This window comes from Nanorana parkeri, unplaced genomic scaffold, assembly GCF_000935625.1.
Source record: "Nanorana parkeri isolate BGI_ZX_2015 unplaced genomic scaffold, ASM93562v1 scaffold463, whole genome shotgun sequence".
NCBI lineage: Eukaryota > Metazoa > Chordata > Amphibia > Anura > Dicroglossidae > Nanorana > Nanorana parkeri.
This window is the reverse complement of record NW_017306731.1, coordinates 589,708-602,444: the sequence shown is the minus strand read 5'-3', so window position 1 is coordinate 602,444 and position 12,737 is coordinate 589,708. Positions and strand designations below refer to the sequence as shown.

Here is a 12,737-nt window from a genome sequence, read left to right as displayed (position 1 = left end):
TTTTTTTTTTTTTTTGTGCTCAGCAGATATCTTTCTAAAATTGGTTAAACTTTTCATCTAGGGTTTGCGCTCTCTCTCTCCCCCTCTTTGTACATATATGTGTGTGTGTGTGTATAATATGCTGCCTGGTCACCACCTGGATTTAGCTAAGTAAATAGGTCAGAGCTCTTTATTGGATAATAGGTCTAGGTTCAGCAACATTATGTCCCCAAAAAAATGAGGTCAGCTGCCGACCTGAATATACTAAATGAACAGGTTTTTCCATCGGTGGATTTTTTCTTCCCTGATGGCACATTGGGCATATTCCAAGAAGACAATGCCAGGATACATTGGGCTTAGATTGTGAAAGAGTGGTTCAGGTAGCACGAGACATAATTTTCACACATGGATTGGCCACCACAGAATCCAGACCCTTGAACCCATTGAGAAGCTTTGGGATGTGCTGGAGAAGACTTTACACAGTGGTCCGACTCTCTCTCTGGGGAAAAGTTTAATGCAACTATGGAGGGAAATAAATGTTGTGACATTGCATAAACTTATCGAAAGGATGCGACCGTTACTATCTGCCATTATTCAAGCTAAAGGCTGCCAATGAAATATTACAGTGTGTTTTTTTTTTCTTCTTGTGCAAGTGTGTGTGTGTGTGTGTGTGTGTGTATGTGTGTATATATATATCAGGGATGCACCAATATATCGGCCGCCGAAACATATCGGTCGAAAATGGCACTTTTGGCTAAATGTGCCATTTTCCTGCCGATACATCGGCGCATCCGTGATTTCTTTCCTCCCTGCTGGGCGCTGCTCTGTGTCCCAGCGGAGAGGAGAGAAAGTGACAGCCGGCCAAGCGCTGCGGGACAAGAGCGCTGTGAGTGGCCGGTGTCTCTCCTCCCACACCTCTCGGCCGCCTATGGCAGAGCGGTGTGGGGGCGGAGTCAGCGCTGTGACAGTGTGTGTCAGAGAGGAGAGCAGGCTACAAACACTCAGTGATCGAGTGTTTGTAGATAATTGAGGATATGGTATGTGTACTATATCCTCAATTATGAAATGGGAGTGATCTATATCCCCTCCTGTTCATTCATAATTGTGGTTTATAGTAATTATACTATATTCTCAAGTTATGAATGAAAAGGGACACTCAGTATAGAGGATTCCTGTTCATTGATAACAGGTGGATACAGAAAAAGAGATTGAGGACTCTGTGTCCTCAATCTGTTTTTCTATTTTAAAAGGGAAATATCAGGGGTCTGTTTAGACTAGGCTCCTGTACGTCAGACTAACAAGGAATAAATCTCTACTATCATCACAATGTGATGCTCAAGCCTCTTGAAGTAAAATAAAAGCTTCCTTTACCGTCTCTGACTGAGCCAAATCCTCCATTTGTGTCTCACATGCTCCCCCTCCCAAGCACCGCAGCTCAGAGTTGGTGGATGTAGCCTACACGAGAGTGGCAACTCTGCTGTGAATTTAGGGGGAGTGCAGCGTGGTTGCCACACCATTACATGAAACTGCATGGGGTGGACTTCGCTGGGAGGATAAACAGGTATTTGTGAGTCTTTGCATGGGGATTAAGATACATTTATGGGTACAGATGCTCTTTAGTAAGTGCTGTAGTGTGTGTAAATTAGAAATGCATCAAAACATTTCGGCCGAAAATGGTACTATGGGCAAAATGCTGAAAAGTACCATAGCGGTCTAAAATGCAGCCGAAAATTCAGTGCATCATGACTGCTTCTCCCCATCCCGCTGGGTGCCAGTCTGTGTCCCCTCCAATGCCAGCTGCTCTGAGGGGACACAGACTGGTGCCCATTGGCAAGGAGAGAAGGTTTCAGAAGGCCGAGCAGGGAGGAGAAAGCTCAGGATGCCAAGTGGTGTGGGGCAGAGCTTTCACTGGAGACTGAGCTCTCTTCCTGCACCGCCCCTTTCAGCCTCCTATGACAGGCGAGTCAGGACGGAGAGCGGAGTACAAGCACTCAGCGATCAGCTTACTGTGTTCCCAGTTGTGAATGAACAGGGAGTGCTCTACATCACTTCCTGTTCATTCAGGATTGTGGACATAGTAACTCTATCTATCGCCTCAGTTTTATAACGTGTAGATGAGTGGTAAGTATTTTGATGTGGTGTAGGGTATGTTGGGTATAGTGGGGTAGAGAGTGGTCCTGAGTAGTTAGTTGGAGTCAGGATGAAGGGAGGTGTGTTTGGGGAAGCACACAAAGTCTGTCCTGTCTCTGTTTGCTTGAAGAATATAGTTATGGTCAAAGGCTCATGTCAGGGCCCCAAACGCGTTTTAGTTAAAGGAGTTGTAAAGTCCCAGCATATACTCTCCTGTTATGACATTAACATTGTAATAGGAATACATACTAGACTTGTTTTTCATAATGCAATCAAAGCTTACTGGAAATAATCCCTTTTATGTAGTGAGTGCTGCCTTCCGTCTGCCCATCACTTTCATCAACTTCCTGGATTCCCAGTGTGCTCTGCATCTCTTTCCTGCTGCTTGATGTGACGCAATCACGATTTCGCATGACTACATATCCCATCATGCATTGCTCCTAGCAAGCAATGATGATGATACATTGTTCAGATGTTGAGTTGTAGTTCAGAAGGCGGCTCTGTGAGAGTTGTTATACAAGGAAGTCCATATTCACAGGGCTGAGTGTAATTGTGTCAGTGCATTGAGGAAGTACATCCTATGGGCATCTTCAATAAGTAAGTTTACAATCTTCTAGACCGAAAGTGGAGATTCAATATAGAAATACATATTTACTTTTAGAATAGGATCCGTGGGGACGCATGTTGGCAAAGGAGTTATATCTGACATGGTGGTGAGAAACACAATCCTCCAATTTTGTTTCCTACGCTGACAGGATATATCATTTGCTTATTTCTCTGGCATTCCGCCGTCTGTCATCTTATCTTATAGAGGGATAAGAATTGTACTTTCTCTGTGTATAAAGTGAATGGGTAGATGACAGAATGTAACGCCATTATTATGGTTTTTGTGTGTGGCAGCGGGATGGCAAGAACTGGGACATCTCACTGCTGCATTCCCCATTAAGTACAGGAAAGGTATGGCATAGTGACCCAGTGTGCCCAATTTACTTCCAGACACACCGGTGCTGCTGTATTGCGCATATTAAGAATTATTCTACATTGGAGTTGAACTAAGAAATGGCTGGCAAAGCATGCTGGGAGGTTTAGCACGCTAGGAGGTAAACCTTGGGTTAAACAGATGTTGAGCATTGTAATGTATTGTACTTGTAGAAACCAGAAAAGCAATGTAAGTGTTATGTTGGCAATTGACATTTAATAGTAATTGGGTACACTAAAAGGTGGGATATTTATCATGTAGGGCATGCTACTGAGATTCTGAGATTTTTAGTTTTGGATTTAGTTCTGGTTTTAAAATCGGAGTCTCTCTTTTCGTCCAAAATAATTGTTGGTTTATCTTCTTTTTGTCTTTCTATCTCAAGAGAATACGTCATACAAAAATGTATTCATTTTTGGATAGGAGTTAACATTTCTGCCAGGTTTTTATTACTGGCTTTGACTCGACTGTGGAGATTTTTCGCTTACTTCCTGTTTCTGTGACACTCATATAGGCAGGGCTGGAAAAAGCCCAGGAGCCAGGTAGCCAATGCCCCATAACAATTACAGCTAGTGCCCAATATTTAAGGTTTTCTCTGGTTGCGGTCTAAAAAAAAAAAAGTTCTGCTGGCTCCTGGATTGGACAGACTGACTCCTGAATTCCATATTTATTCACTCACCCCTGCGTACAGGAAATGGGGATGACCTGGACAGGGAGACATGGACAGCATTAAACGCATGATCAGAAGTCTTAACACTTTCCTTTCTGCTAAACAATTATTTATGTCTTCCTCCAAATGAGAGTTTATATATATTTCGGATGAGTGTCCGAAATATAAAACACAGAGGGCGCCTCCATCGTGTAAAACCCTTTTAATGAACAATAATTTAAAAAAAAGTTGGATTTGTACAAAACGAGATAGAAATCAGTCTATTGGTTCTGATGGAAACGCGTCAACCAAAGAAGGACTGACAGCCGACAGGCTAAGTCTGTTTTACCTGATCTGTTCAAGATTTTACACGATGGAGGCGCTCTCTGTGTTTTATATTTCAGCTATGTGGTTTCCCTAACCAGCGAGAGCAGCCCTGAAAGTGCAATACACTGAAGATTTTCCTCTCCCCTCATCACTGACTCATGTTGCTGGCGCTTTTGTGCTTATTTATTTGTCGATTTCGGATGAGTGTCCGATTTACACCCAGTTATCCCCGAATGCGGCCAGGTCCGGAAAAACAAACACAACAGAGTTTTGTTTTTTTCCGACGGATTCCCGCGATCATGCTGGATCGGGGTAATCTGATGTAAACGGGCACATGTATAGACTGACATGGAGTCCGGTCATTTCTTGATGTTTAAAAGTTTCTGTTTACTGCAAAATCAGCTGGTCTCCTGAGCACTGTTCTTGATATCGTATAATATATCGATATTTTAGGGTGACTGCTTTCACTTGCAGGGTCCCATGGAGCTACTTTTGTGTGTGCTAAACACACAGACACAGCAAGGCAAGACACTCCCCGCTTCTTCCTTCTACAAACTAGTAGATGGATGGCTGCTGGAGACTGCCCTTTCCCTTATGATCTTGTACTGGACAGGAAGTTCAGGGAAGCGAAACAGAGAGTTTGGAAACATGATGGCTGTAAAGTGCTTGGAAAAGTATTTAAAGAAATACATTGTTGTGCAATGTATATTTGTTTGATCTGGATTAATGACTAAAAAGGGGCCGTTCACACCAAACCAGTGCGTTAATCACATGGTTTTGTGCGATTAACGTACTGTACCGCACAATGCACCTACATTAACAGTGCTGGAGTTGCTCTGTGTTGCCATTCATTTGAGTGCCCCAATGGCAAAATTGGGCAAAACTGTGATTGGCCTAGTGATTGGCCTCTTGGGTACCAAGCACTGGACTTTGGGAAAACTGAGTGTCTCATAAGTCCAGGGTTTAGGAGAGCTATGGCAGTAGTAGGGGAGAAAGTGTTACCTTGATCTAATGCACGTCGTCGGGTTTCCTGTTACTTTTTGTAGTGCAGGTGAATTACAGGTTCTCCTTTACAGCTATTTCCTGAATACCGGTACTTCCGCTAGCAAGTCAGCCAATCGGGAAGCCGGGCAGCATGTGTTTACCCGCCGCCTAGTTTCTTGATTGCCCGGGAAGCCAGCTCCATGATTGGCTGTGAAGTCAGCTTTCCAGCCAATCAGCATCGAGCCGTCTGGCTGAAAAAGGAGAACTTATTGCAAACAATAGTGTTAAAATCCTCATGTCCGTCTAATAGTATTATTAAAAAGCATCTTCTGTGTCTTACAAATCCTTTTATGTCCACCTTGTTCTTTGCTATCCCATATCTATATCCTAAACAACCAGGAAGGTAGCAGCGAGCTGGCTGTTTGGCTGGGAATCCAACTTCACAGCCAATCAGGAAGCCAGGTGGCGAGTCATTACCTGGCCGCCGGCTTCCTGATTGACCGGGAAGCCAGCTCCATGTTCCATATTGTCGCTCGCTCACCTCTCGATCCTGTCCCTGCAGAGAGCTGTGACTGTCACTCACGTCTCACTGTAGGGATTCCCCTCCTCCCCTGTCCGATCCTCCAGCGCTGACTGGGGGGGGGGCGGGTACAGCTGGCTCTATCTCTAGATAGGCAGAGCCAGTTGTCACTCACGCAGCTGGGTGGATCTCGACAGTAATGTCGGTATCCATCCCGGCTTCAGCGGTCTCAGTATACCGCAAGCTGTAGCTCGCCATATACTGAGCTTTGGGTCACGGGAGAACGCTAGTATATGTCCTCCCGTGACCCTTAGGATACCCTTTTTTCCATTTTCATTGGGCCATTGTGAATACTTCCAGAGCCTGTGCAGAGCTATCAAACCAAATAAAGTACTAAATATTATTTACAAATATTTCATTGATAATATTGATTTGGTCACAAAGTTACACATTAAAAACAACATCCTTTTCTGTTTCCATTCAGAAGTTGTTCTTTACATAGGAGCAGTAAGGTTGGGCGATGTGCAGGTTTCTGCCATTGTCTGTCCTCTACAGGTAACATACATCCAAGCTGTCAGACGAGATCTATTTTCATTGCGACAGCAGCTCAATATTCATAGATGATACTCACCCCGGCGCTGCATTCTCAGGAGTCTTGTGCTCTATTTGCTCATCCATATTCTATGAGTAGCTCGTTCTAAATCCCTGCAAATCACTGGCAGTGTCTGAGAGAGCAGCAAGGACTCCTGCTCGCCTCCCCAGGAAATATCAGGCAAATTAGAAAGCACAAAAGAAAAAGTGTGCTAATTAATCTTCTCTCTGACTAGCTGGTGCTACAGGGATTCCATTACTAAATGTCACTTACAGAGGAACAGAGAGAGAGAGAGAGAGAGAGAGAAAAGCAATGTTCCAAGGAGATTTCTCATCTCCAGCCAATCAGAACGTCCAGTGCATGATGCCGTGTTTATCCCATCCTAACTGACTTTAAGAAGCGCACTGATTGGCTGGCTGAAAGATTTGTGGGTGGGTCTTTCCAGGACTGTTTATGGCTTTCCTTGAAGGTCCCTATTTTATGCTGTTGGCACAGAAAGCCTTCTTAGCAGCAGAGCATCTTGGCATACATAATTCATCAGGACCTGGTACACAGGAAACATGCTGATTCCCAGCTCGGTGGATTTCTATTCAAGCACAACTGCCTCCTTGCTGCTGCTGCTCCTCCTGGACTACCAGCACCCTATGGATGTGTACAAATGGGATTCCTACAACCTGAATCAAAGGGATTTTATGGCACAATGCAGCGTCTGTACCTAAATCCAACTCTGGAACTAAGTGACAAAAGGGAATTTTCAGACTAACTCTTTTATTATTATTTGTATATCAAGCGTACAGTTTTTCTTCTCTGTTGGTAAACAATCTCTCCTTCAAAATGCCTGAAGCCAACTATTTGCTATCTGTGTCCTGGGGCTACATCAAGGTAAATGATGTCACTGTGCAATGGTGTATAGGTCTGGCTTTGTATTAGATGCTTTTGGTAGATCTTGCTGCTCTGTACCTTGCAGAATTGACTATACTTCCAGAATCAGTCATTTGTTTTTAAGCTGTCAGATGCGGATGCGTGTGACTGCACATGCATGGTCTGGTCTCTCCCTGTAATATGAAATAATGCATTGACTAGTGGGATTGTTTACATTTGTACATAGAGAGGGATGTGCAGTGCTCAGTTGATGATGCCGCCCATACACTAACCTAATCTTGTATACAATGCAATGTAGTGACTGCTGTGTTTATAATTGCAGCCGTGGATCATTTGCAGCATGCTGGCAAATTTCTATGTCTACTTCCGCATAAAGTTGTTTGAAAAATTGACAATGTTTGACTCATCGTGCGTGCCCCGTCTTATACAACATGGAGGATCAGCGTTATAACATCTGACTGTCTATGACTGGCTTGCTCAGTTTGTAGTGTGGCCCATCCCTGATTATATTCATTTGTTACACTAATAGATATCTTATTGACTCAGGAGTTTGGGAGCAATATGAAACCTTCATCTAAACCAATTATGTTGTGTGCAATCATTGAGTATTGATCACTCCTATTCTTAGACCCCTTGTAGATGGTAGGGGATTACATCTAATTATAATCAATGCCTGTAAAAAATGAACATTGCTCCCCTAAGAGCAGATAGAAGCATGTGGCCCCTGTATCCTAGAAGCATGTGGCCCCTACATCCTTGCAGCTAGCCTCAGCCCTTCCAGTGACATCTGCAGGTTCACATCCCCCCTGGTAATGAGGTGTATTATACCTGCCTGCTAAGTGTGACTGTAGCATGCTAATCAGTGCTGGGGTATTGAAGGCTCTCAAAACCCAGAGGGCTAATTAGGCTTTCACCGCTTAAAAATGGGCAGAACGCGGCTGATTAAGCCTGAGATGGAAAATTAGATTTGGCGCGTTAGGATATTGGAAAGAAAGCCAACAGTTCAGCTTTATATTTCATAAGGATCGCAAAAGACGTCATACCTGTTCTGGTTTTTGTTTGTCATGTTTGTCTATGTGTCCATTTTGGAAAGATTAATTGGTGGCTAGACAGATATAAAAGATGGATACCTATCCATCCATCCATCCACCAACCCATTATGTAGATAATGGATGGATAGGTGGGTGTTGGGTAATTGATGGATGCATCTTATGCCTATTCCCCAATATCCCTGGATAGAAAATGGTGTGCACATATCAGAAGTGCCTGTCAGCATTTTTACTGTGCGTGGTAAGGCTTTGTCAGCCACCTCTCTGCTGTCTTCACAGCACTGTGCTTCATCCACTGAGTGGGAGCATGGGTTTAGTCAGCCCATTTAGCTGAGAAGGTGCATACAATTCTTCTTCATTGTGAACAGTTTTGTTGACATCTTGATTCAAGTATTTCACGCACATTGGAAGGAACTGATTCCGCATAGTCCACCAGCTTTTAATATGCAGACGTGTTAGGGATGACCGCGTGATTTAAAACAACATTTTTTTATTAGCAAGTATGAACAAAGCTCAGGACATGCACATTCATGTGAAGAGAAGCACCATTGTGCTGACTGATAGGCACCCTCTTTGTGTCAGTACTGCCATAGCACACATGCAGGTATAGGCTTTAGTATGGGCAGAGGCTGCATTTCGAGGTAATGCACAGCCGTTCTTACAGTGAAATACACAAGAGGTGGATTTGGCTCATAAGATGGCTATTGTGTTGCATAATGAATGCAAAAGGGATAGACATGCTTACTGGATTAGGAAGAGAAGATGGAATTGCACTATGATGCCCACAGAAAGGATGTGCAGTATGTCTGTTTTTGAAATTCAAACAAAGCCATGTAGTCATAATGAAATGTCGTCATACAGCAAAAACTCAGCTGTATACACTATAACATGGACTATGATACCCTTCACTGAAGATAAACCACTTCTAAAGTACACTCCCCTCAATATTAAGTATTCATGCAGTAAACTCACCATTGACTACTATATATAGTATGCTACTATGTATATCCATACTCCTGGCTGCATACATTGTACCCATAAAGTATATACCTGGCTGCATATATTGTATTCATATAGTATATGTCTGGATGTATACATTGTACCCATACAGTATATCAGTGGCTGTATACAATGTATCCATATATTATATCCCTGGCTGCATACATTGTACCCATTACAGTATATCCCTGGCTGTATACAATGTATCTATATAGTACATTCGGTACATTCCTGTATACATTGTATCCATATAGTTTACCCCTTGCTGTATAAAATGTATCCATGCAGTATTCTCCTTTAATGAATAAAAGGGCCCATTCACACCACATCCAGATCATCTTCAGACCAGACCCGATTGTTTCCGCACCCAAAATGCATCCTAATGTATCCCTATGCTATTTCTGGCCTCTGTTCACACCAGTGCAGTCCGTTCCAGACCAGGCCAGAAAAATACTGCATGTCTCATTTTGTCAGGTCTGGAATGCACTGGAACGCATAGAAACGCATCAAAAATGCATGGAATGCACCTGAAAACCCATTTTAAAACCAGCTCTGGAACGCAGCAAAATCGCGGCAAAAACGCAATGTACTGCGTTCCAGATCTGGTCCGGTAAATGGTGTAAATCCAGCCTAACTACAATATATGTCTGACTGCATACAATGTATCAATACAGGGAACTGCTTATTTAATACAGTGTGTGGAGTATGCCCTGGGTCTGCATACAGCGTACTATGCTGTGTACAGTTAGCTACATACAATGTATCCATCCAATGTGTTCCTGGCTTCATACAATATATAATTGCATTGATCACTGCAGTTTACTCCAAACGACTTATTATGCCCAAACATGCCCTACTCTTTACTACACAGCGGGCTGTTTGAATGCTGTTGTGAATGTGGCAGCTTCCCACTCAGGGTTAGTTGGCTGCCTCCCACTCAGGATTAGTTGGCCGCTAGTAGGCTAGCGTTCTAGCACCCATTGAAGCATCTCTGCCCCCATTCACCAGCCAGCCAGAAATAGTGGCTGATGTTATTACCCAAATGGGACAATGGCCATATTTAGTCAATGATGTCAGCCAACATCCCAACCCCTTTGTTGACATTCAGCTGTTTGCTGAGAAATTTCCTGGCCAGCAGATGAATGGTCCAAAGAATGTGTCATTGGTTGCAAAAGCGCTCTAGCAACCAATGATGCAGAGTTTGATTGACAGTGAGCAGCACCTGATTGGGAAGCCAAGGGACTAGTTCCCTATCTGGTCCCCTTTCCTTGTCATGGACAGTGGTTGGCAGTGTGCAGATTCTATAGTCACTAGACAGCCCACTAGTATGTATGAAATTCGTCTACTGTTTTTCACTGCCATTTGCAAGGTAGGTGGACCTTTTTATATGGAACTAGTCTCTCAGAGTCGCCCAACCAACAACAAAACTCAGTGGCTGGGCCTGTGATTTTTTTTTTCCAAGTTCAGCATTACTGGGCTGGACTGAAGAGTATGTCCAGTATGGAGACTCTGGCCTCTGTGTTGGCCTACATTAACGTATTTCACGTCAGTTGCTATGACTCTATGAATTCCAGGAAATGTGCACAAAGTATGCTCCTCACTGATTGCTGTGTATCCATGCAGTGTACTCAGGAGTGAATATAATGAGTCGATAAAGAATATTCCTGACTGGGTGAAATGTATCTGCAGAGTATTCTCCCTATCCCTGGCCTAAGATGCTGATGGTGTGCATTCTGCTGACTGACAAAACAAAACCACTTAGATAATCTGTTTTTCTCCATAGTATGTGGACATGTTTATAGATGAGGGTGGGGGCCCATTGGGGAGCAATTTTCTGTTTTATTCCAGAGGAAAAAAAACTCTACAAAAATCTCATATGAGCTAATTGCAGAGGACATTAACAACACAAACTGGTCAAAGAGGCAAATCCATTGACAAACAGGGTTTAGGGATACCTGTATTACACCTGTGTCCAAAGCATTCAGCCTGACTACAAAGTGTACGCATATTGTGTAGTTTGAATGCACTGCATTCCTTTCTTGCACATTATATTGCAGTGTGGTGGTGACTGCAGGATGCTGGCTACACCAAATCAGTGCACTACACAGTCTAGGTTGTCACTGAATACATGGCTTCAATGTGTTGTGCTTCCCTGCATAAATGTGGTGTCTGTTCATACAAAATCCTGTTATCCAGCACAGTCATACGACATGATCCTTCAAGGAACTCCAGTCATTCATGTAGTACAGTATTTCCCATACTTTTGTCTGAATCTGTCAGGTGGTCCCTAGCCACCCTACCATTCCGTTATTGGTGGTTTCTTGCTATGGCTTTCTTCCAATCTCTCCAGGACAAAGTACAACACCTTGCTGCACTGCTGTGCATGACCATATTACACCTGGTGGGCAAAACCTCAACTTAACAAGTGCACTTGTGCCCAGACTATGGACATTACAGTATTTACACATTATTCTTTACAGGCATTATATAAATAGTTAATTGCACCCCATCCCTAATATTGCAATGAAAATACATAGACAAACTATAAAAGCCATAAAACAGGCTTGCCACTTATCCAAATGGTTAACATTAGATTAAACAATTGGCTACTCCCACATATAGTACCTTCAAGTATCCCACCAGTCAGCCTTCTATTGAAATAGCATTTAGAACAGTTATTTATGACACTGATTCATTTGATGGGGTAGGGATGATGTTCTACATATAACATGATCTGATAGACAGGTAGAGCATCACCCCGATCCCACCAGCAAAATCAGCATAATTCAATATGATATAACTGTTCTATATGTTGTGTCTATAGAAGGATGACTGGTAGGGTACTTGAGACCAGTATACGTGGGTGTTCACAATTCTGTAATTAACTGTTTTGATAAGTGTTTAGCCTGATTTATACGTTTTATGACTTTTGTAATAATAAAAGAAATTGCTTTTAGATGTGCATGTCTAATGCATCACTGTAGCACCTAAAAAGTCCCAGTGCCAGTTTGTTTTCTCATATTCTTAATAAGAAGCAATAGAGGTTTAAAACAAGCCATCTCTGACCTCTATACTGCTCCTGAAATAGATTCTTCAAGATCCTCAAAGATCCCGATGCACACTTTGTCAGGTTTCAGTCAGTTTCTAACAGCTTAGAAAAACATGCTTTGTGTTTACCTTTTTAGATGGCTGTCAGTCTGCCAAGATTCCGTGTTATTTCATTTCCGTGTCTCTGTAATCAACATTAAAAATGAATTGCTCCATTATGCCTATAGCTACAGAGGTGAACGAGAGCTTGGTTTTTTTTTTTAAATCCTGTAATGCTGGCCCAGAATATGTAAATACTAGGGATGTTCAGATACCAGTTCAGATACCAGGGCCAATAGGCCAATACTTGGCATTTTCAGGAGAACTACCAGGGTTGCAGCGGTTGTAGCTGGGACCTGGCTCTGGCGCTCCACCACTGTCCTGAAATCATTAGTCAATATTGTTTTAGAAAAACTGTCACATGACAATAAACAAAAATGTATCAGTACTTGTATCTGCGAGTAGTTGGACAAGTATCAGTACTTGTACTCGCAAAAATTGTATCTGTGCATCCCTATATATATATATATATATATATATATATATATATACATATATATAAA

The 12,737-nt window shown here is 42.7% G+C and overlaps 1 protein-coding gene across 2 annotated transcripts in view; it reads left to right on the top strand.

Annotated features, from left to right (window-relative positions):
* The window catches only part of LOC108790310 (cAMP-specific 3',5'-cyclic phosphodiesterase 4D), a 276,758-nt gene that overhangs the window by 237,267 nt on the left and 26,754 nt on the right, over positions 1 to 12,737 (top strand). The window contains exon 1 of one of the 2 annotated variants that reach the window (XM_018560540.1): positions 6,992 to 7,039. The exons of the other annotated variant lie outside the window; for it this stretch is intronic. Within the exon in view, the coding sequence (XP_018416042.1) occupies positions 6,992 to 7,039 (48 nt within the window). Of the gene's footprint in view, positions 1 to 6,991; positions 7,040 to 12,737 lie in introns of those variants that run through there. 2 annotated transcript variants of the gene reach the window in all.